Source organism: Enoplosus armatus, assembly GCF_043641665.1.
Source record: "Enoplosus armatus isolate fEnoArm2 chromosome 5 unlocalized genomic scaffold, fEnoArm2.hap1 SUPER_5_unloc_1, whole genome shotgun sequence".
Taxonomy (NCBI): Eukaryota; Metazoa; Chordata; class Actinopteri; order Centrarchiformes; family Enoplosidae; genus Enoplosus; species Enoplosus armatus.
This window is the reverse complement of record NW_027261184.1, coordinates 7,995-32,641: the sequence shown is the minus strand read 5'-3', so window position 1 is coordinate 32,641 and position 24,647 is coordinate 7,995. Positions and strand designations below refer to the sequence as shown.

At 43.0% G+C, this 24,647-nt stretch overlaps 1 protein-coding gene across 1 annotated transcript in view; it reads left to right on the top strand.

Annotated features, from left to right (window-relative positions):
• The window catches only part of LOC139307110 (unconventional myosin-Ic-like), a 29,147-nt gene extending 4,793 nt beyond the window's left edge, over positions 1-24,354 (top strand). Inside the window, exons 2-32 of the mRNA XM_070930994.1 lie at positions 2,575-2,730; positions 3,187-3,302; positions 5,417-5,615; positions 6,760-6,840; positions 7,229-7,408; positions 8,690-8,788; positions 9,608-9,718; positions 10,213-10,284; positions 10,559-10,678; positions 11,096-11,169; positions 11,684-11,789; positions 12,910-12,990; positions 13,355-13,446; positions 13,737-13,831; positions 14,777-14,823; positions 14,975-15,055; positions 15,641-15,746; positions 16,972-17,089; positions 17,719-17,832; positions 18,108-18,184; positions 18,279-18,347; positions 18,456-18,540; positions 18,718-18,877; positions 19,188-19,271; positions 19,381-19,474; positions 19,560-19,615; positions 19,698-19,833; positions 19,920-19,990; positions 20,101-20,198; positions 20,424-20,523; positions 21,658-24,354. Coding sequence (XP_070787095.1) covers positions 2,575-2,730; positions 3,187-3,302; positions 5,417-5,615; positions 6,760-6,840; positions 7,229-7,408; positions 8,690-8,788; positions 9,608-9,718; positions 10,213-10,284; positions 10,559-10,678; positions 11,096-11,169; positions 11,684-11,789; positions 12,910-12,990; positions 13,355-13,446; positions 13,737-13,831; positions 14,777-14,823; positions 14,975-15,055; positions 15,641-15,746; positions 16,972-17,089; positions 17,719-17,832; positions 18,108-18,184; positions 18,279-18,347; positions 18,456-18,540; positions 18,718-18,877; positions 19,188-19,271; positions 19,381-19,474; positions 19,560-19,615; positions 19,698-19,833; positions 19,920-19,990; positions 20,101-20,198; positions 20,424-20,523; positions 21,658-21,684 — 3,105 coding nt within the window. The 3' untranslated portion in view covers positions 21,685-24,354. The remainder of the gene's footprint in view (positions 1-2,574; positions 2,731-3,186; positions 3,303-5,416; positions 5,616-6,759; positions 6,841-7,228; positions 7,409-8,689; positions 8,789-9,607; positions 9,719-10,212; positions 10,285-10,558; positions 10,679-11,095; positions 11,170-11,683; positions 11,790-12,909; positions 12,991-13,354; positions 13,447-13,736; positions 13,832-14,776; positions 14,824-14,974; positions 15,056-15,640; positions 15,747-16,971; positions 17,090-17,718; positions 17,833-18,107; positions 18,185-18,278; positions 18,348-18,455; positions 18,541-18,717; positions 18,878-19,187; positions 19,272-19,380; positions 19,475-19,559; positions 19,616-19,697; positions 19,834-19,919; positions 19,991-20,100; positions 20,199-20,423; positions 20,524-21,657) is intronic.
• Positions 24,355-24,647: the final 293 nt, after the last annotated feature.

Below are 24,647 nucleotides of genomic sequence, written 5' to 3'. Positions count from 1 at the left end.
AAGCTTTGAGTGTATTGTTACCCACACCTACCACTTCTGTCAGTGTGTCAGCTTCCTGTCCTTGTCACTTGCCACTCCTCTTGATGTGTGGTTTGATTTGAGGCAGCATTTAGCCTGAAACAGAGGCATCTGTAAAGCCTCCACAGGTGCTGTAGAAGCCTGCAGTGAATGTAGCCAATGTGTAATAAAAACAATGCTAATATTCCCTGCATATTCTATTTAAAGGCACTTAATGTGGGAGTTATTGTAGGGTCTTGTAAAATTTAACAGTAAAAGCCTTCTCTTCTAAAGGGATGAAATCAAACTGTCCACATTTGCGCCATTGTTGTGTCCTTGTGAGGGCGTGTGCACGCAAACACATATGCTCGCCCAGATTTTACAGCCTGGATTAAGAACTAAAAGCTTGAGTTACCATCAGATCATAAAGATGAGAGGTGAGTCAGCTCTGACAGCCTCCCTCTCAGCCAGGCCACTTGCTTCTTTGAAAGGCTGTAAAGATAAAGTGCAGGGGTGGTTCTGTTAATTAAAGATCATAAACACAAGAGGCAGTGCTAGCTAGTGGTATTAGGGTTTATAGGGACCTGCTGTGGTGTCAGTTCTGTTTCCCTGAACTTGTTCTGTGGACCTACAGACATAGACCAAGGTCCACACCAGTGTCCCATGGCTTCTCCCCATGTGTGACGCACCATGGGACACTGCAATTTTCCTTTGAAATCCAGGATCAAACGTGTTCATGCATACTTGTGTGAAATCCGATCAAGATGTCGTGCACGTGTGTGTCTGTTGTGCAGTGATTTAATGGGCTCGGTGTTGTGTTGTTGGGGTCGCTGCTGTGTGGAATTTCAGGGAGTATTGTTAACTTTCCAGTACAGTTTGAATGGAGCAATGGCATAGGACTGGAGTCATAACCTGGCATCCATCATCTCCTCTTCTCTCTTTTTTTTTTCTCTTCTTCCTCTCACCCCTCTGTCCTCTGTGTTTTTTCCGTCCTGTCTCACCCAGCGCTAATTAATATGTCCTCTCCTCCCTCAAGCTTTCTCTCCTCTTTCTTTCTCCATCTCTTCTTTGTGGTCTCCTGAGGGATGAAGACTACTGCACTGCTTAGCACAACAACAACACCTGCTGTACTTGTAGACTTGGTTTTAGTTCTGTCCAACTCAGTACATGTTAAACATGGATGTGGGTAACATTCGCAATCTTATGCGTAAAACTCAGGCCTCTATTTTAGAAAACGGCTTCCTGGGCATGCGCGTCGATGAGCTTAAACATGTAAGTGTTGCAATTTAAGTTCTGATCGCACTTCAGGTTCTCAATTTGTGCTGTATATTTTTAAATATGTGCAAACCTGGGTGGGGCTTGGTGCTCTTTGGTTGAAGTGATACATTTCCCCCCGACACGTTTGGGCTTGGCTTCATCTCAGTTTTTAGAGGTGTTAAGATCACTTATGGGCTGTTAAAGAAAACTGGACGCCATAAAAACATAAACTCTCCACTTAGCTTTGTTGGATGTGTATGACTTAATGGGAGGTCTGTGGATGGTTCATGGCATTGGTCTGAATGTGCTCTGTTGTTGGTTGAAAGCTGTGGGGGTTCCTAAAAGTTGCTTTGAGAGCTAATGGGACAGGAAGGACTTAGTGAACCTTTATTATTATTATTATTTATTTACATTGATTTCAGCACGTTACTGATTGGGGTTGTTCGTAAGGCCAATTGCAACACTTTTTCATTCTTGACCGTGAAACTCAAGGTCAACTCGCTACCCTTTTCCAGAGCTTTTAACAGCATCTCATGGCCTTCTCCATCACTGATGAGTGCCCTGAGATGTGATTGAAAGGTTCAGAAAAAGCTACTAAGTGGATCTTGAGTTATGATTGTTTTGTCAAAATCACTTCATTTCTCATTTTTTTTAAATTGTGACCAGTGTAAGCACTGAGTGGGACATTTTACAGCTGAAAAGTAAACTTGTCATTGCACACTGGTGCAAAAGTGACATTGAAATATTACCAACCACAACATGGATACATCTGCAGTAAGCTAATATGAGCGGATATACGGGCCCAGTCGATTTATTTGCCATGCTCTAGACAAGAGTATCTGGCTTTTGGCTGTTTGATTTTTAACGATAGGCAAAAGATTACAATCTATTATAACCATATTTTCATTTATTCCATCATCTACTCTGAAATCTAGTGAGAAATTGTTCCTGCATCCCAGTTTGAATTCCACACCCACCTGATACTTGTACTGCATCTTTTTACTGTCTGATGTTGTTGGGGTGTTAAACAAGGTGGTACACTACGTCCACTGCTTTTTATAAGCATGTTCTTAGCAATAGATGGTGCAGCACTGGTTTATGATCTCAATGATTGTTTCTTTGAGTCCTCGACTTTCTGGCTAACCCTAATAAGGACAGACTATGTGTGCGTGATGAGTAGCTTTTCCCTCCCTTCTATGTTTCTCCAATTTGTCCTTGCATGGGACAAGCAGCGTTTGATTGATGAAGTGTTACACTCCATAGGTTATGTTGTTATGTTCAGTCACTAACCCCACCTACTCCCTGCTTGTCCTCCTCTAGGTGGTGGCTAGTGACGGGGTGCGGGCTATGATGGAGTCGGCCCTGACAGCCAGAGACCGGGTGGGCGTGCAGGACTTTGTCCTGCTGGAGAACTACACCAGCGAGGCCGCCTTCATAGAGAACCTGCGCAAACGCTTCAAAGAGAACCTCATCTATGTAAGTGGGTGTAGTGAGGAGGGTGGGGGTTTAACTAAATGTGTATGTATTAGAGCCCGGCCATTGCTGGATCTTTGAGGTCAACAGTGATGTTTGAGAATAAAAGATTTGATAACTATGTACTGGCTGATATTCACAGTGAAAAATGCAGCTTATTGTATTTGCACATTTGGTTCAGACAGCTGTTGGGTCTTTCCTGAATGTTCTCACTGCAAAATTACTTAAAAAATGACAGAAGTTTGAATTTATCACTCACATCATGCTTGATATGAAAACACACACATATATACACACACACACACACACACACACACACACACACACACACACACACTGTCCCAGCTAATGTGGACAGGTAAAAATGTGATACAGTCTGACATTTCTAGCCGTCTCTGAAACTGATGATGTATTAGTGGTGGAGTCACGTAATGTGACTGTATGTTCCCTTTCCATCAGACATACATTGGTTCAGTGCTGGTGTCAGTTAACCCATACAGAGACCTGGAGATCTACACCAAGAACCACATGGAGCGATACCGTGGAGTCAACTTCTACGAGGTCTCGCCACACATGTAAGTATACGACCTTCTGCACACCTTGGCAGTGTGCAGCTCAGCTACACATTAGCTTAACATTTTCAGAACTCTCACTTACAGTCTTAAAAAATGACCGGCTTTAAAGGTACGAAAGATGCGCAGCAATCAAATGGAGGGAAGCAGGTTTCAGCAAATAATCCTTCAGAACGTACAATCATTAAAAACAGTCTATCTTGTTCCTCCCAGTCTCATATGGAATTCATACTTTGTGCCTGACCATGAATGCAGCATTATATACATGAGTGAAAGTTGGGAAGAATGATTCATTGCACGTCTGCTCTTACAGGTGACTGTGGGTGGATGTTTACCATTGCCTTGTTTTTGCACCCTAAAAGGAGTCTTTTCACCCTAATATGACATAACATTTGTTGCACCTGTATTCTAAATGCTGCCACAGTGTGTTTGTTCAGAGAACATGGGAATATTTGCCATAAGCGCCACTCTCAATACGTAATGCTCTCATGGTCTGACTGTCCTGTCCTCTATCAGTTGTTTTGCAAGACGTCATGGCATGAGGCAGTATGTTTGTTTGAAAGGTTACCGCAGGAGTGGTCGGGGAATTCCTTATTAAATCCTCCCCGACGCCATATGTCGGCTACAAAACAATCAAGTGCATTATGGAGACTCGAAGTGGCGTCATCGAAAACATTTCAGAATCTCTCACTAGCTCTTTCTCTCTCTGCTATAACCACTGCTCGTTTCTTTTTTTTTTACTTTTTTTTTTTGCTTCAACACTCGAGCATAGGGCCAAACGTTTTCTCTCCCTCTGAGTGGAAAGAAAGATGTGCTTTGGCAAGTAGAGGGGGAGAGTTGCAGAGAGAAAACGGGAGGGAGAGGTGGAAAGAAAAGTAAGCAAATGATGGTACCAGGCAAGAGGTTTCCTCCCTTGAGAGGGAATTCCTCTGACCTGAACCTGACCCCCCCACATACAGTATGATGCAGATATGGCCAAGCTGGTGGTTTTATCTTCCAGCAATTAGTCTGGTGTCAGAAATGTGTCCAAAGAGGCTGAAACAACATATCAGTGCTGATAGCAGCAACGGGGCTGACAAATGATACTGTAACTAAAACAGACTGTGCTCCGCTCTGGACTTTATGATTCATACTGGTAGTCCAATGCCTTTCCATCTTCACACACAGTGAGAGGCTGTATGTTACATTCAGACACAAGTTTTCCAAGAGAGGCTAAATGTTTTCAACACATCATCAACACCATGACTGATGATTAATTGTCTCACATGTTATTCTGAATCATGTAAATGCATTTTTCTATTTTACCCATCACTTCAGCTCAGTTTAGTAATGTTGAGCAGAAACCAAAGTTACTAATATTTAATGAATATTTAATGTGTACTGTTTTGACTGTTATCAGTCATTTTGGATTTAAACTGCCAATACAAAATAAGTTTGCCAATATTTAAAGCTGATCTAATCAATATACTTATATTAACAATAGATGAAATGAATGTGTGTAATGGGAAAAGGGTCACTTGTAGTGAACTCACAGAATTGTTAACCCATTATTCCCCTCAATTCTGTGGATCTTTTTAGCATCTTTCATCTCATTGTTTTGGTTTTACAGTCCACAACTTCAGGCTCTTGCTCTCAGCAGTGTTGATTCCAGCTGCAGCAGGCAGCTGTTTCCAGCGAAAAAGCTCTGAAAACACACTGTACACTACCTGCTACCTGACTAACTGGTGAACATAGTGGATTATTTAGCAGCTAAAGAGGCAGATATGAAGAAACCGGCGACCCACATGTAAAGCTTTGCTGCATGGCACTTATAGTGGTCAGAAACTGCCCAGGGTATCGTTAAGGTCTTCCTATAGCCAAGGACATTATTTTTTAATTATGTATGTAGTATGATTTCAACAAATGTTATCATATCTGAATTATATCACCAAATGGCCAAATCCATGTATTGGTGTAATTCATGTTTTTTTCTGAAATATTTTGACATCAAATGTTTTCCCAATTGCAGTCCGAGGCCTGTTTGTGTAACACATGTTTGTCGTTCAGTTTTCTGTTACTCTTCTGAACCTCCTGCTGAACAGCTGCCTGATCACGTCTCTCCCCTTCCACTCCTCCAGCTATGCAGTGGCAGACAACTCGTACCGGTCCCTGAGGACAGAGAGGAAGGACCAGTGCATCCTCATCTCTGGGGAGAGCGGCGCCGGGAAGACAGAGGCGTCCAAGAAGATCCTGCAGTACTACGCCGTCACCTGTCCGGCCAGCGAGCAGGTGCAGACCATCAAAGACCGCCTGCTGCAGTCCAACCCTGTGCTGGAGGTGAGATGGCACGTCGTTGATCTGGGAGAGCGCCTGTCCTGGACAACACTGAGCAACTTTGTTGAAATTCAAGTCAGCTGAAGTTATTATGCTGTGGAGTGATGAGCTTCTGTGTTGATGAATGTGGCCTAATACAGTAGATGCTGTATGTTGGATTGTTGATGAATTTGCTTTTTATACTAATAAGATCTCAACCTGTCAGAAGTGACATGAAGAGCTGATAAAGAATAAGACACATGTATAATATGTTGTTATATAAGTCCATTTTATTAGGCCCAAACAATTACTAAATGTCATACTAGAGAAGAAATCTGTCATCTTAATGTTGTTATGCACTATCGCTTCTGTTAGAGCAGTAGAAACAGCAGCCAGGCAATAACCTGTTTGATAAAGAGGCATTGTTATGCCTTGCCGACAGTCAGAATAAGTGTACAGTGGCCTGCAGGGGTCAAATATAAGAGAAATACAGTCAATAACCAGCGTTTTTAGCAACAGTTATTGATTTATCTGCCAAATATAAAGTCTATTAACATCTTGAAGTCAGTGAGGGGAAATTGTGGAACTTGCAGCCAGTATTGTTCACCTCCACTGTGATGGTTATAATGCAGTTCATTTTATTATCCTGGATTTTATTGGAGTGTTTGAATGTCCCATAGTTTAAATGCTTCCTCAGAGGATTCATTGAGAGTCATCAGAAACAACAGTGAATTTCCATATTCACATGTGCTTTCGAAAACCTACATTGGTTGAACAAACCTGACATGCAAACGCATATTTTGATATATATTTGAAATGTTTTTGCCACACTGTAAAGAATAGAGTGGTGATTGTTTCTGTGTTTTGGTGATGAAGGCAATAGAGAGGTACTAGAGTTTACCGAAGTGCTTGTTTTGATGTCTGGCGTGTCTCTGCCAGATGCTCTCCAGATGTGTATATGTGTGTGAGTGTACACCATGCCCTGTAATCTGTGCTACTGTCCTATGCAAACACTGCCTGTGGTTTTCTCTTTGTTTCACTGCTACCTCCTCATCTGCTATCCTGTCTTTATCACCCTTTTTCTCTCTGTTTCCTGTTATCTCTCTGCCTCGTAATCCGTCAATCATCACTCCTCTCCACTCTTTATCCCACTCTATCTTCTCTCCAGGCCTTTGGCAATGCCAAGACGTTGCGTAACGACAACTCGAGCCGCTTTGGCAAGTACATGGACATTCAGTTTGACTTCAAGGTGAGCAGGATGGTCTGATTTACACTGGCAGCTGCTTTACTTTAGTAAACACTGTTCAGCAAGTCTTCTACCGCAACATATTGAAAACCAAACAGGAAAATCCAGGCTCTGTTGTTTTGCATGGTAATATTAACAGTGTAAATATACTTTGTTTTCTGTAACAGCAATTCGCTTTTGCATAGATTTTTTTTAGAGTAATTAATCACATCACTCCTCCCTCCTTTATCCCTTTTATGTGGGTACACAAAATATGTTATGGACTACAAAATCCCTGTGCACCTGCATGCTATATCAACCCTCCATCACACCTCAGTACCCCAGCCTTACCCTCTCCTCCTCCTCCTCCTCTTCCTCCCCCCTCCCCCCCTGGCCTTTATCCCGTCGGCAGGGTGCCCCGGTGGGAGGCCACATCATCAACTACCTGCTGGAGAAATCCCGCGTGGTCCACCAGAACCACGGGGAGAGGAACTTCCACATTTTCTATCAGCTGATCGAAGGAGGGGAGGAGGACCTGCTGAGACGCCTGGGCCTGGAGAGGAACCCTCAGCAGTACCAGTTCCTGGTCAAAGTAAGTATTTAGTACTTTCATAAACGGAATACATTTTTTCTGAAAAAGGAACAAAACTGTACTTTCATTGCTTGAGACTATGAGGTCGTCCCACCAATTGTTATCTTAACAAGTTCTGAGATTTAGTTGGATTTAATGCATTCGTGCCACTTCACAACTCTTGAAATTTCTGTGTCTGTGAAGTAATAAGAGCACCTGGTCAATGTGAGTATGTAGTGCATTCAGCGTCAGTATTTATTAGCTGCATTTATGTGATAATAGCCCTCAGCATCAGCAGCATCAGCAGCATCAGCATCAGCAGCAGCAGCCACAGCTGATATATTGATTGCACTGCTGCTGAAAATGTGCAGGTGTGTATTTTGGCAGCACCACTTGATACATCCAGCCAAAGAAAGCTGAGATAGATAAAAGCACACCACTCAAAGTAAGCCAAACTTTTCTAATGTTCTCTAAACAACAGCAGCCCTACAAGAACTTTGCCCTCGTGAAATGCAGTCTAAAATTGGCAACAATGCTAAGAGTCATGCTAGCAGCTTTGTGAGGCTGTACTGAAGTGCATCAGTGCAGGGTTTTGTGTTTCTGTCTTTTCCGATTCCTGGTTTAAATTTTGGATAGAATATCTTAATTGCCCAGGGAAGTAAATGTTGATGGGTAAACCTGCAACAATGCCACTTCATAGAATATGGAGTCATTCTCCACGCCTTTGGCCCTGGAGCGAAACCCTCAGATGAATATAAGCCATCTGTAACCATCTGCAGAGAAGTTGGAGTATGTCTTTCTCCTACTCGCTCTTGCTCTCTCTCTATCCTGTCATAAGTCATTGGTCTGTACCGTGTGTGTGTGTGTGTGTGTGTGTGTGTGTGTGTGTGTGTGTGTGTGTGTGTGTGTGTGTGTGTGTGTGTGTGTGTGTGTGTGTGTGTGTGTGTGTGTGTGTGTGTGTGTGTGTGTGTGTGTGTGTGTCCCAGTGGGAGTTCTGGTTAATAGGCTCTCAGTCAGGGACTCTCAGTGCAGCGAGAGGAGCTTTCCTCAGGGGGCAAATCTGGCTTAAGGCACTAGCTGAACCCTCCCCTCAATGAACACACACACACCAACAGCTACTGAGCAAAAACACCTCGTGTGTGTTTGTTGAAAAAGGTGTTTACATCACGTATAAATAGGTGTTTACTTCACATGCACCTATTTACTGGGCATGCTCCGAACTTTACGAGGAAATAAAAAGCTGAAGTAGATTTTAAATATGTAGTCTGTTCATAATTTTTTGTGTGTGTGTGTTTTCCATAGGGTAACTGTCCCAAAGTGAGCTCCATCAACGATCGCAGTGATTGGAAGGTGGTGAGGAAAGCCTTGACTGTGATTGGCTTCAACGAGGACGAGGTGGAGGTAAGGACCAAGTCCAAGCTGTGTAAATCATGACTGACATGTTTGTTTATGTCACCCAAAGTAGTGCAGCAGGAGGAAACTCTCTATTTTCCTGAAGTAAACAGAGCAGGTGGAAGCTATGAGCCCTTTACTCCACATTTCTAAAGACTGTATGAAGCTTATACATGTTGCACGGAATACTTTGCATTTTCAGTAGTTTGATAACTACTAAATTCTTAAAAAAAAAAAAAACCATGATAGACATCACGACTCCCACTATGTGTATTAATACAGTTTTACGATGAACAGTGAAGTGGTCCATGTGCCTGAGGGGGCTGAGGCTGTTTCTGTTTCAGACTTGCACTGTGGATGTTCGTATTTGAAAGTGTTTCTTAGACAGAGTTGTGTGTGTGTGGCTGTTATTATATGGTGAGAACTTATTTGTGCTCAGCGTGGGAGTCTTGGTTGATGTTCATGAGTCTGGGCTTGCTGCCAGAGCTTTTTTAGATCTCACACTGCTCGTAGAGTGAAGAGCAGGTGTGAGCGTGTGCAGCTCTGGGATGATACTTGGTGAGCATGTTGCTACATTCCTATCCTGTTCGATTCGTAACCCAATTTTATCAAAGCCACCCTTATCTGCCATAAAGATAGCCTCGGCAGTAACTTCAGATCTGTATCATCTTATCGTGCTGCAGCCTCTCATGTCTTTACCTTTGTTCTCTCCCTCCTCCTGAGTGCCCTTCTCTGTCCCCGCTCTCCACCTCCTTATTTTTCTACCCATATTGTTCTTTCTTGTCCTTATCTCTCCTTCCCCTCCCTCCATGTGTTTTCTCTGTGTAGGAGTTGTTGAACATAATCGCCAGCGTGCTCCACCTGGGGAATGTGCAGTACGGCGGGGAAGAAGGCAATGCCTGCATCACTTCTGACACACAGATAAAGTACCTGGCCAGGGTAAGATGCTGCACCAAGCAGTTTCATAAACACTCCAAACAGGCCAGGGGGAGCCTGGGCCTGCATTTATCAAGTATCTCAGAATTCCTCTTAAGAAGAGCACTGGAAGTTATTTATGAAGCTTTCACTTTTGGCAAGTTTGGACTGATTTCATACTCTAAGACGCTTGATAAATACATGGCTTGGACTTGAGTTTGAAATTCTATGACCACGAATAAGCGAATTCATATATCCATATATCCTACAAATGATGGGGAAGACTAAGATCCATTTGAGTAGTCTGCTTTAGAAATGTGGATCATACTTTGGAAAACATCCCCCATTGCTTCCTGCCCCAATTTTCCAATTATACGTCATTAGACATAATCAACAGATACCATCCCCAGGATGTCACTGCTGCTGCAGCGTGACGTCTGTCTGTTTACAGGACTGCGGATCATTTCTATGTCATTGGAGTGACTGTAATGCGTGCTAAAGTTGTTGTGCTTTTCCAGTTGTTAGGAGTGAATGGGGCAGTGCTGACGGAGGCACTCACACACAAGAAGATAATTGCCAAGGGAGAGGAGGTAGGTTTGGATACACACTCTCATTGTAGTGCGAGTGTGTGATAAGCGTTTGTATACAAAGCTTTCCTGTCTGTGTAATGTCTGGTCTGGTCCAATGCAATTATATTGTAACTTGTCTAACTGTCCCTGCTGAACCCTTTCTAACTCTTATTGTCTGTCTTTGCCTGCCTCTACTCGGCCTCTCTCCTTCCTGTGTGTGTGTGTGTGTGTGTGTGTGTGTGTGTGTGTGTGTGTGTGTGTGTGTGTGTGTGTGTGTGTGTGTGTGTTTCATCAGTTGATGAGCCCGCTGAACCTAGAGCAAGCATCATCAGCTCGGGATGCTTTGTCCAAAGCAGTCTATGGACGCACCTTCACCTGGCTGGTCAACAAGATCAACGCTTCGTTGGCATACATGGTACACACACACACACACACACACACACACACACACTTAGTCACTGCAGTGACCCCTTGGTATGACTACATAGTTTTCACTAAATTTAAATGTTGGATACATTTTGACTTCATCTTATGTTACTGACATGAAATCACTCACAAGCTAAATCCAGAGATTATCCAACACTGTAGTGCAGAGCATGTTGGTGTCTCCCCTTCAATCTATTACAGCACGGCGCCACCTTGTGGACATTACCCATTATTATTATTATTATAACATCAATAATATCTTATTCTTGCTTTGGGTGTCATGACTGTGTTAGTTATTACACACTTTCTTGACCATGATTATTTAGTAGAAGGTTTATTTTAAGGCTTAATGTGTTTTTCCTTTCAAATAGATACCAAGATGAGTTTTGTTCTGTTTCTCTAACAGGATGACTCCTACAAGAATTACTCTGTCATTGGCCTCCTGGACATCTATGGTTTCGAGGTCTTCCAGAACAACAGGTACAGTATTAATGCTTTTTGTTCGTGCTGAATTTAAACCTCACCTCTTTAAAAGCGGACTGCAGTTTAGAACAGACATCCAACTCAACTGTACTGTTTCTTATTTAACTTCAAGTAATGGAACAAAACAAAAAATACTGAAAACTAACTCAGGCAGTTTGATCAAAAAGAAATAATCTTTGCACAAGGTGCCTGGAATTTTCCGGGAGCTTTCAGCTGCATCCCGTGGTCTTCATCGGCTGCTGGAGTTTGCTCAGTTGGTTACCAAGCAACCTGAGTGAACTCCATATGCTGACAGGCAGCTGAGAGTTTCCCAGTAAGAATTTCTATAAGGTCAATATGTAGCCTCCAAGCTGAACCTACACAGTGTTTATGTACCCCATGTTTATATGTGGTATGAATTATGGTAAGATTAAAATGAGGCTTTAGTTAAACATCCGTCACCAGCCCCTCAGTCACCCACCAACAACATGCTTATGACCCTGTGCATTGTGTTTGTCGCTGTGTGTTGCAGCTTCGAGCAGTTCTGCATCAACTACTGTAACGAGAAGCTGCAGCAGCTCTTCATTGAGCTCACCCTCAAGTCAGAGCAGGAGGAGTACGAGGCTGAAGGCATCACGGTCAGACATCGCTTTCTTCTCTCCCTCAGTGTCCGTTGTTTAGTCCAGATGTTAATGCACCTTAACTGCATTTACACCTGGACTCTGTATATGGGTATATGTGTTGTTTTCCTTTGGTCCCACCTTCTCCAGCGCTCTATCATGCGGTTTTGACATTTTGTTTTCACCATCCATTATCGCCCCATTTCTCCTCCCTCAGCCGGGGCTTAGGCTTTGCAAAGAGCTCCTAATGTGATCGCCGTTGCAGTTGTGTTTTTCAATGTGAAATTGGTAATTTAATTTATCCCTCTGCTGTTTCACTTGGTTGCACTAACAGGCTTGTGAAGTGATTTACAGTAAGTGCACATGTTTTTTAGAAGAAGCTGCCCCATTAGAAATGACGCCTTTAACCCTGTTATTGTTAGTTATGTATCTTATTTATTCACATTTAAAATCTTAAATGATACCTCTTAAGGAAATTACATGTCAAAAGAGGTTTGCATTAGAAGATGATATCTAATTCCAGATCTCTCTCTTGAATATTCTCCTCAGTTGCTCCCTTTTGTCATTGCTCCATTTATATTCCTTGCATTTATATTGTTTTGCTTCTTTGGAACAAGGGCCTCTTCTGTTCAGTCTAATCTAAATGCACTGGTCAGAGAGCAGGTTGTGGGAGAAACTTGGACGCACCTCTCAAAGAGCCCATTATCATCTGACATCAGGGCCGTGGGCCGCGCTCTCTGTCATCTCTGTGGAAATGATGTGGCTGTTAGTGCTAGCATAACCTAACGCTGCTGCACTCGGCCCCCGTGGAGCTCTGTGTTCATGTGTGTGTCCACATGCAAGTGGGTGAGCAGCGTGTCGCTGTGCCAGGATTCCTGGGATTCTGCAGATGATTGACTTTACGGTCATTAAATAGTTCAGAATAGTTGTAATTGTATCAGGTTTAGACTGATAAATTCTAGAAAAATGTATGTGCTATACATTTTTTAAGTTCATACAGTGAGAGAAACAGCCGGCTGTGGCTCTTGAAAAAAACAATGTAATTATGTTCATTTATGCCAGGCAAGGCCAGTTAATGTCCATGACAGGGTTTATTTTCTCATGATCTCTAACCGAAACAGTGCTTGTGTCTTTGCAGTGGGAGCCAGTGCAGTACTTCAACAACAAGATCATCTGTGACCTGGTGGAGGAGAAGTTCAAAGGCATCATCTCCATTCTGGTGAGGAGACACGCTGCGCTCTGTCTCTGCTACAGAGGCCTCATAGCTTAAGAAACTAAGAATTTGATCTCAAAAGAAAGCTGACTTATTAAATTCATCCTGACAAGAAAACAACCAAAGAATGTGTGGCAAGATAAGGTGACACATTAAAGGAATAGGTCAACATTTTAGGAAATAGTCCTGGAGGCTTATCATCAGTCACTCAGAAGCAAAAACTGGTATCATCTGTATAATAGGTAATGAATGAATTGATTTGATGGTAGTACTAATAGCCATTCGTGCAAACTCCTAATGTTAATGTAAATGATATGGGGACGTAGACTAGCAATGACTGATTGCTGCTCTTTCTGTCTTCCCATCACAGGATGAGGAGTGTCTGAGACCTGGAGACGCCAGTGACTTCACCTTCTTAGAGAAGCTGGAGGACACTGTGGGAGGACACCCACACTTTGTCACGTTAGTTTGATTCCTGTTTTTGTCTGCAACACCACAAATATACCCAAAGCAGTTTGGTGTTACAATACTTTAAAGTCTGGCTATTGACTGGCTTGTGGTACCAGACTCTGAACTATTGAATATGTGTCCAGTCCATGTACTGATATATCCATGCTGTGTGTGTGTGTGTGTGTGTGTGTGTGTGTGTGTGTGTGTGTGTGTGTGTGTGTGTGTGTGTGTGTGTGTGTGTGTGTGTGTATGTATGTGTGTGTCTGTGTGTGTGTGTGTGTGTGTGTGTGTCTTCTCTGCAGTCACAAGCTGGCTGATGCAAAGACCCGGAAGGTAATGGCCCGTGACGAATTCAGACTGCTGCACTACGCTGGAGAGGTCAACTACAATGTCAACGGTGTGTGTGTGTGTGTGTGTGTGTGTGTGTGTGTGTGTGTGCACGGCTGTAAACAAGGCCAGTGTGACCTCAAGTCCTTGGATGGTGTTGTAGTGGATTGGGCATGGAGGTACCAATACCATTTGTTAAATATAACACGTCTTCAAACCAAAACAACCTGATTTTAAACTTTTGTCACAATGTGAAGGGAGTTACTGTAAGTTCTCAAGTAAATGAGACAAACAACAAGTAGACAAACAAATAGAGGCTGGCTGCTAATAAAGACCTGGTGAGAGTTACCTGGACTCTAATACATCACATGATAAATTCAGCATAATGTACTGTACATTTTCTAGCTCTAATTTCATCAGTACAACAACGTAGTCACGGTATACTCACCCGTCTGCTGCTCTGAGTTTCAGACTAGCACATCCACTGTGTGGAGTATTTTCCTGTCCTGGATGCTTCTATATCAGAGTGTCCCTGTCCTCTGGACATGATCTACATGGATCATCCACTGCTGACTTTTTTCCTGGGACATGTTAGCTTTAGCCTCAATCTTCAGTAGCCGTCAAGTGCTTATTTAAGACTTTACAAGTTCACATGTCAACTGGAAACATTAAAAAGTCAGCCCGAGGCGGCGCTTTTCAACCAACTCATCCAGCTCATGTCAGCTTAATTAGCTATCTAGCTGCAGCTGCTAAAGTCTGGTAGCGGGAATTTTCATTTCAGCAGACAAAATCAACAATGGCCGGCTCGAGGTGACATTGTTTCAAAAATGACCACAAATTTTTTGGTGGTAAATCTACGGCTTTTATCGTAGTAAACTGTAGAAGTGCTGTGCGAGAACAGAAAGCTCAGCAAGCGCAGCAACAGTAAGTAAGAATGGAGGGACTTAGTGCACACTCCTCTCCGGGCGCTAAATGTATCAAAAATCAAGTTCTCATTCTCATTTGTCTCATTCAGGGTTTTTGGACAAGAACAACGACCTGCTCTTCAGGAACTTAAAAGAGGTGAGACTGCGTTTAAAATCAACAGCAGATTTGGATTACAAGACAAAGCAGCAAACTGTATTTCACTTTGATAACGTGATACATTTGTGGAACGTTGCACAGTGTTTTCCCCATCCAAAGGTTAAAAAAAGTCTTTTGTGTATGTTTGCAGGTCATGTGTATGTCAGAGAACAAGATCCTGACGCAGTGTTTCGACAGGGAGGAGCTGAGTGACAAGAAGCGCCCAGAAACGGTGAGATACCTTGTTTGTTTGTTTGTGTGTGTGTGTGTGTGCGCGCATGTATTCCCTCTTTGTGTCCTGAGGTGTTCTCTTCCACACTCTTACAGATCATACTCTCATACATCCCAACATACTTTCCCACAGTAAAACAAACAGTGGTGTGTTTCCTCTCTCCGGTTGTTGAGTGGGCAGTCTGATGGGGATTCTCTGCGGCCTCCCACTCACTGAGGAATGCCCTGACACTTGTATGCCCTTCTCACACACACACACACACACACACACACACACACACACACACACACACACACACACACACAGGCAAGCTGGAGTCCCAGTCCTCCACACTGGGCCCAGTGTTCAGTCTGTACCGGACTGCCAGTCACATCAGCCAACCCTCTGCATGCGTAGCTCTTCTTAGGTCACCGTCTCTGTCTGCGGGCTTCGATTTTGCGTACACACACACACACTCTTCTCCTCTTCGGTTTCTCCCTTCTGTTAAGTCTTCTCCTTCGGTTCCTCTCTCACCCTCACCTCTTCATCCCGTCCTAACCAGCTTTCGTCCGTCGTCTGTCTGTCTGTCTGTGTCTGCCCCTCCAGGCAGCCACCCAGTTCAAAGCAAGTCTGGCGAAACTCATGGAGATCCTCATGTCGAAGGAGCCGTCGTACGTCCGCTGCATCAAGCCCAATGACTCCAAGCAATCAGGTATGAAGTCAAGTCTTGTTTTTTGCTGAGTATGGTACACGGTAGGAATGCAGAAATGCTTAGAGTATCCTTTCAGATATCGAGCTATCAGGCTGAATCAGACCACAAAACACCTCAATTCAGAAACCAAAAACCATTCAGTTATTCGACAACTGGTGTGTGCATTACATCCCAGATGAAATTGTTCCTCGTGATTCCATTCTGGATTATCAAAGTGTCTCCTCAGTACTCTTCAGTACCCTCTGAAGCCAGTAGCTTTTGTTATCGTTGTTTCCACAATGAAGAAAAATGTGTGCGCTAACAAGAATTCTAATCACTGCCGAATACTTAAAGTTGAAATTTTAATATCACTGAATTTATAGCATTAAAATGTTTGACTTTGAAAAGCTGCATTTATGTTGTTTGAAATTCCCAGAAGGTGATTTCCAGTTCAAGTGTCATTCAAAAAACAATTCGTGTTGCCTTAATTCAATTAGTCAAATCGTGATTAAGAGAAATTCAGGTCAAGTCATAAAGTGGATTGGTGAGATTCAGAGCACCACATTCAAACATCCAGGCTACCAGAGATACATTACTTCCTCTTGTATTCAACACACAGCTGACTCATAACATAGTAGCACAGAGGTCTCAGTGATTCCATCAGGCCGTCCTTCGTAGCCCTGATCTGGGAATTTGGTGCCTGAATTTCGTTGAATGATTGTCATTTTTTGAACAATATTCAGCATTCTCTCACTGACGTTTTTGAGATTGCACAAGGTGAAATGACATACTCATTTGATTCGAATTATTATGGCTATGATTTGCTTCCACACACTAATGGTTTTCAGTGGTTGAAGCCCAGTTTTATGTAACAGTTCTTGTCAACACAGTTGAAGCTGCTTAGCAGCGTCAACAAGCTAATATTTTCCCAAAAACATCACGTTGATCCTGTGCTTTCGCTAATTCCAACCAAAACAGTTTGTGCTCAGCTGCGTGAGTGGCCGCAGTGTTACGCTCCGTGTGGTCGTCAGTATATCGAGGCCGGCCTTTGTTTCCCTCCACAGTTGGCCTTTTGTTAGTCTCACACTGTTTCTCTGTCCTTTGTCACTCCTACTTCTGTTGTTTAGCATTTACTGGTTTTCTCTGGTTCATTTTGTCCAACAGACTTTACATTTTGCTCAGACTGATTTGACCCTGCTCTCCGTCTCCCTCTCCCACTTTCTCCCCCCCTCTCCTCCTCTCCCAGTTCGATTTGACGAGGTGCTGATCCGTCACCAGGTCAAGTACCTGGGGCTGATGGAGAATCTGAGGGTGAGGAGAGCCGGTTTTGCTTACAGACGGCGCTACGAGGTCTTCCTACAGAGGTGATCAGAGATTCAATTATATGTGTCATTTTATTGTCTTCTAGTACTCAACCAATATGATTCTCTCAATTCAGTCAAGTGGTCCAGATTAGACACACAGAGCCAAGCGGCACATGAGAAGACATCCAGAGTAAAGGGTTCAGGTGTAACTTATTTGACTCACAGGTAGCTGAAGTGCTCTCAAAGAACTACTGATTTGGGCATATATTAACACATTGCACCAGTAGTATTATTCCTCCAGGTGCAGCAGGTCTTGGTTTCCTGTCTTTATACAATGGGAAGGGTTCAGGATCAGTCCCAGGATGTGTTCTGTCAAAATGACCTGAGCAAGACACTGATCCCCTACTAACACATTCATTGCCCTGAATAAGAGTGTCAGCTTTATTCCTAAACTGTAAATCAAAAAGAAAAGAGAACAATCATTTCATTATCATCATTATTATTATTATTATTATTATTATTATAGTTTCGGCGCTAACACTGAGGCCTTCTATTCCTTCCTTGTGTGATGCCGGTACAGATCACTGAGCTGTAGAAGTGGTGGGGATTTAAATCCAGGTCTTTTGCCTTAAATATGTGCTTCTAACCTGTAAGCTTCATACCTGAACCAGCGTTTTGTGTCTGTTCAGGTATAAGTCCCTGTGTCCAGACACATGGCCTAACTGGCAGGGGAAACTGGCCGATGGAGTGGCCACACTGGTCAAACACCTGGGATACAAGCCTGAGGAGTACAAACTGGGCAGGTCAGCAACGCAGATAAAATGTACACTTTCATATGAGTCAGTCAAATCGTTTTCTCAGATCACTAAGTGCAAGCTTAAGAAGTTGTTCTTTTTAAACATGCATTTTTTTACATGTTCAAACTTATTTTTCCCTTCGTTGCCCTTTTATGATGTTTGTAACTTTTTCTTGACTCTGAACTGCAGTAAACCATCTTTGTAAAGCACTACAAGTAATGTAATGTTGTATACAACGTATTTGATTCAATGCATGTTTTACTTTAAACTCAACCCTTTAGATCCAAAATCTTCATCCGTTTTCCAAAGACCTTGTTTGCCACTGAGGAAGCTCTAGAGACCAGGAAACACAGTCTCGGTGAGAGCCTCTGAAGCAGCTGATGGTTTGTGCCTAATATTTTCAGCATCTCCACAGACTCAAACCATTTGTCTCCTTTCTCTTTTCCCCACAGCCACCAAGCTGCAGGCAGGATGGAGAGGCTACAGCCAGAAGTCCAAGTACCAAAAACTCAGAACCTCAGGTGAGGAAACTTCAGTGGGATCATTTAGAATTTGTTTCACAGCCTCATCGATTTCTTTGTACGTTGAAATGTATTTGTTTGTGATTATGTTTGTAATGTACCTTGCAGCTATTGCCATCCAGGCGTGGTGGAGAGGGATCCTGGCCAGGAGGAGGGCCCAGCGCAGGCGACAGGCTGCTGATACTATCCGCAGGTACAGACCATACAGGACCAGACCAGCAGATGGCACAACACACTCACTGTGTGATAAATAAACCTTCCTCAGAAAGAAAATGTGTGCTAACGTGAGACTTTGAAATGAGCATAATATGTGCAGATTTTGTAAAACCCTTTTTTACATCTTTTTTTTATTTTTTTATCCCATCCTCAGGTTCATCAAAGGGTTCATCTACCGCCACAGGGAGCGCTGTCCAGAGAACGAGTATTTCCTGGATTATGTGCGCTACTCCTTCCTCATGACGCTGCGCAGGAACCTGCCCAAGAACGTCCTGGACAAGAGCTGGCCGACACCTCCAGCTGCTCTCACTGAGGTGGGGTTACAGCACGCACACACACACACACACACACACACACACACACACACACACACACACACACACACACACACGTAGGTCAACGTCATAGTGCACTTGACTTGAATGTCGGAACAGTAATAGGTCACATCACATTCTTCTGTGAGGACAGTCAAAAATAGAGGATGTGTTGTTGAAGCTTAAGACCCTTTGAGACAGTTATGGATCAGACCTGATATTTGGTACCGATACTCACTATCATAGTTTAACTCCACATATATATGACACCACTGCCAGCAGAGCTAATGTGTATTGTGTCTGTCTTTAGGCATCGGAGCATTTGCGTCAGCTGTGCATGCAGAACATGGTGTGGAGCTACTGCAAGAAGATCAGTCCAGAGTGGAAACACCAGGTGAATATTGTCCCGTCACCAAGAACAGCGAGACAAGACACGCTCTTTGTAATCCGACTGTCAGGTTTCTTGTTCGTTTGCGTCACTGTCATCTAATCTGTTTGAGTAGATGGAGCAGAAGATGATGGCCAGTGAGATCTTCAAGGACAAGAAGGACAACTACCCACAGAGCGTGCCCAAGCTGTTTGTCAGCACCAGACTCAGTAAGACACTTTTCCCACTACGCAACAAATTTGTGAAACTTCGACAGGCTAAAAAGATTTTACCAGCATGTCTCCTCTCGTTCAGATGGTGAGGACATTAACCCCAAGGTGCTGCAGACTCTGGGCAGTGAGAAGATGAAGGTAAGTCGAGCAAAAACAAAAGTTACAAGCTGTCTGTAAGTGTATTCACCGGGTGTTCTGACCGCCGTCCCTCTGTTCCCAGTACGCAGTGCCAGTCACCAAGTATGACAGAAAAGGCTACAAGGCTCGGCCCCGCCAGCTGCTCCTCACTGCCAACAGTGCCTTTATCGTAGAGGAGGCCAAACTCAAGCAGCGCATCGACTACGGAGCTCTGAAAGGTCAGAGGTCAACTGTCGGTCATCATTTGCAAAAAGGGGGTTGTTTCAGCATTTGGTTCATTATTAAAACTGCCCCTCCCCTGCAGGTATCTCAGTCAGCTCTCTCAGTGACGGCTTGTTTGTTCTGCACGTGCCCAGTGACGACAACAAACAGAAGGTGAAACCAAAGACGGATTATAAAAGAATCATTACACGGGAACAAGAAAAGACCTCATGTAGCTTTGTATAACTGTAAATCTGAGTATCTGTTCGATGGCTTCTTCCCAGGGAGATGTGGTCCTGCAGAGTGACCACGTGATTGAGACCTTGACCAAGATTGGGATCTGTGCCGACAAAATAAACAGCATCAACATCAACCAGGGCAGGTGGGAAGCAGAAACACCTTGAACACCGCTTGTTATTACAGTGACACTGTGCACTTTAAGTAAAGCCTCATCCTGTTATTCTGTGTGTCTGTACTTACATAATGCTACCAGCAGTATAACACTTGTTCAAAATATATCTCGACTCCTACACACTCAAGCATCTGCAGGTAGGACGTGGTAAAAGGCAGGAAGAGCTGTCTAACTGTCCCTCTGTTCCTCCTCCAGTATAAAGTTTACAGTGGGTCAGGGGAAAGAGGGGATCATAGACTTCACGCCCGGATCTGAACTGCTGGTCGCCAAGGCTAAGAACGGACACCTGTCTGTGGTGAGTCTGCTCAGTCTTCCTCAGTCTCGTTCAGTCAGATGGCAAAGTCCTTCCAAATGGAATAGCAAATACCTAACTGACAGAACAGCACACAGGATGCTGTTTAATGCAGACCTTCATCAAGTTACATAGTTATACACAGGTAGCATCCAATAGTTGATACATTGCAATACTATTTAAAGTAATCAATATTTTTACGATGGGTCAAATGACAACGTGAAATGATGAAACGCGGAGCTAATGGTGACAAATCTACGTAGGATTATCACCCGGCTGCAGTTCCCCTCAGTTCTGCACAGCCTTGTTTCCAGCAGCTGCTGCCAGCTGTTTTCAGGGAAATGGCTTTGATGAACCCACTTTAGACCGACAAAGTTAGCAACTAGCTGCTGACCACAGTGGAGCATTTAGCAGCTAAAGAGCCAGATATTTCCCTCAGGAGTTGGCTGAGACCAAAAACAGCTGAGAGTGAATATTGGGCTTTCTTTTGTTGGGTGTGCACAAACACGACTCCAGATGAATGCTGATGGCTTTTTTGCCAACATGTTAAAGCCCCTTAAAACACAGTCAAATATTATTCTATAATATTAAATATTCATTAGTAAATGTGCAACGATGAAAGTAAAAAAACGTTGTTAGTAATTATTTATTAGACGTTGAACACACTGAAAACTTCACCGCTGATTGAGGAAATCCGTTTTCAGGGCCTTTTAATGTTGTGATTACAGTTTGTCACAGCACTGCCCCCAAGTGACTAAAACAAATATGACTGCAGCTTTAATATCTTTCAATTTGACAATTTTGTCAACAAAACTACTTAAAGAATTCTACCCTAAGCTGAGTTAGGTGTTTTTAGCAAGTTGTTTTATTTTACAGTTTTCAAGGACTGTAAAATCCTCCTACACCACACTGGGACTATTTGTGGAGGCAGACGTCTGATACAAAACAATACAAATTATTAACTAGCTCTAGTAAAAGGCCCTTATCAGTCGAGACATCAGTGTTGTGATATTTCACACATCTTTTTTTTACTGAAGTTCTTGTTGTTGTGGGGTTACTTCCTGCTTCGGTCCGAAGAATAGAAGTCACTGTGTCGACCTCTGCCGTGATGTTTTTCCTCCTCTGGATGTTTTCCAGACGGCTCCCAGGCTGAACTCCAGATGATGGCCTCTCTGACGACACGCCCGGACCTACGTCCTCCTCACCTCTCCCATCCTCCAATCACACGACCGCAGACCCCGCTCTGCCTAAGCCAATCAGATGCCAGCTGTCACTACACGGGTGACATGTGCTTCCAATTAAAATAAATAAATAAATAAAAATCCAGCAAAACTAATTGATATATTTATGTTTATATATTATATTTTTGGGATTAATACTGTTGCTGTTTGAATATTCTGATTTTATATATGAGGCCAAGGAATAACAAATATTTTGGTGCATTTTTCTTGTACCATGTGTGTTTATTGTGCTTTATTTTGGGAACAAGAAAACAATGAGGGAAGAGTCAGAGTAAGAGACAACAATGAGAAGAAGGGGATTGTTGTTGAAAATCAGGGTTGCCTGTTGCCTCTTTCTTTCCTGTTTACTTTTTCTGCCTGACTTACCGGCCTGATTGTCTCGCTGACATGACTTTTCTAACTGGGGCGGATGGCTTGTTATCGAAGCGTGAAGGTGTGTTGAACAAGTATGTAGGACAGCTGCTGAGAGGTTCGGGGATGAGGAAGAACCACTTTTAGATCAAATGGTGGTGCTTTGGCACAAAAAGGGCTGGTTGGTGTCAGAGTGGCTCACTAAAACAGAATAAATAGTTGGATGTACTACTGAATATATATATATTTTTTAAAATCTGTTTGTGCTGTGTCGGAATAAGAAGGAAGCTTGTCATGAGGGATTCACTCCAATAAATAAACGGCATACAGTGTGTAAATGCTGCAGAAAGGAACAAAGTATGTGAGAAAAGGCAAGAGAAAGGTGAACAGAAAGACGACAGAAGGCAGCAGTCGTTTGTCTTGACCCCGGGCGCTTGTGCCTTTCCCCTTGACTAATTTAGCTGTGTAGTGATACCTGAAAACCATGACACTCAGCACGAGAACGAGTCGAGTTAAGTGTAGATAGAAACCCGCCGTCCTCTGACCTGTACAGCAGTCTTCCCTTGTTCAGAAGCACATCACATGCTCTGACTCGGTCGATGGCCCCAGCATCTCTCTCTCTCTCTGGCTACATTTCCTCCATTCTTCCACCTCTCCTCTCTGCTTTGCCTCTCCGGCCCTCCTCCCTGACCTGCCCGTCGTCTGTCATAGTAAACTGGAGCTTCTGTCAGACTGTGGTCTGATGGCTACACCTGACCAGGGTTTGACCAATACTTTTTTTTTTGTTTGTTTTTTTTTATTCAATATATATCTCCATTTTTGGTGTACTTCCACTTAGATAAATGCACGTGAAGGCCAGGCGGTTTTGAGATTGAAGCCATGTATTGTCTAGATGTTTAAGTGGGAGATGTTTACATGTTGGGAAGCGTAATCACTTTCTTACTGAGAGTTACATGACAAGATTGATACCAGTCTCTTGTCTGTATGCTGAATATGAAGCTACAGCCAGCGGACGGCTAGCTTAGTTTAGGGGGAAACAGCTAGCTTGGCTCTGTCCAAAGGTTAAAAAAAAAAAAAGTCCACCTACACAGAGCCAGGCTAGCCTTTTCCACCTCTGTCCAGTCTTTATGTTAAGCTAAGCTGAGCTAACCATCTCCTGGCTTCAGCTTCATATTGAACGCACAGATGTGAAAGTCGCATCAATCTTCTCATGTAACTCTCTGCCAAAAAAAAAAGCACATTAGTGCGTTTCTCAAAATGTTGAACTATTCCTTTAGTGCCAGAAACTATAAGCAAATTATAACCAGAATTCTGTCCAGAATTTGGCCCTTTTCAGGGTAGAGAATTATCTAATTTGTCGTGTGACCCTAAAAACCATAACTTAAACTCATGACAGCAATAAAATATTTATACACCCTTAAAGATATTACACCAGTTCAGGTTAAGTGCCTCCTATAGACCAAAAAAACAACAACATCTCTGTCTCACCCTAACTCTGACCAAAGACTGATCCTGAAAAAGTTGCGTTATTGAAAACTTTTGAGAGGAGCTCCAAAATGTTTCCAAGATTGCTTTTGTGTGTTTTTTTTCCGCAGACCTCGCTCAATGACAGAACCTTTTCTCTGCACGGCTCTGGGTGGCGAGGCGGGTGCAATATGCCGAGGCAGGACTGTGCGACTGCACTTAAAATATACTAGCCAAAGACCCGACTGTCGATTTATAGTGATTCTGTGTTGTATGATTTCTATGATATTATGATGTCAGTTCTGAATGTTATCTAGTTGTTTTTTCAAGGAGGGAGATCTGTATGTACAGTTTGTGTTCTGTGTTATAAATGAGAGATTCAAGCCAAGTGAGGTTTGATGTCGTGAAACATTTGGGGAAGAAAAAGCTTTTAGTATTGTTTGTTGACGCAAACTTGTTCATGTGCCTTGTTGGATAGCAATACGACAGATTTGTGTGGAATTCTAAGAGAAATACCTCCTTGACAGAGTCTGGTTCTTGGCTGATGACGGTTGTCGAGCCATTTCTAAACGTTTCCCTGCAGCACCTGAAGGTCTCCTCCCTCTTTGTGTATAAGCTTTATTCAAACCAAATCCTACGTTTATATATTGATTTACAGATGCACTCCTGTTATCAGTCCTGACTTACTGTATGCACCACACCAATGTATAATTATGCCAACACACTAAAAGATAAGATACTAAAGATTTGAAAAATAAATTTGAAAAGTAAACACAAACTGATGAGTTTGTGCTTCATTTCTTCGTTCCTGTTCAGCTGTGTGTGTGTAACTAATGAAACTTTTGTATTCTACGTTTCAAAGTTAATAGCCTTAATAAAACTTTGGGGTATAATAGTCTGGATTAAGGGACACGTTGACGCTAATTTACTGTCTGATGTCACGTAAATAGGAAGCAGAAATGCCTTTTGACTGTTTTATAGGACACATTGGATGCAGGTTGTATTTCTTAAAGATGAATTATCCCTCTGTCCGTCATTTTGTTATTCATTTGAATATAGGTTGTGTTATGT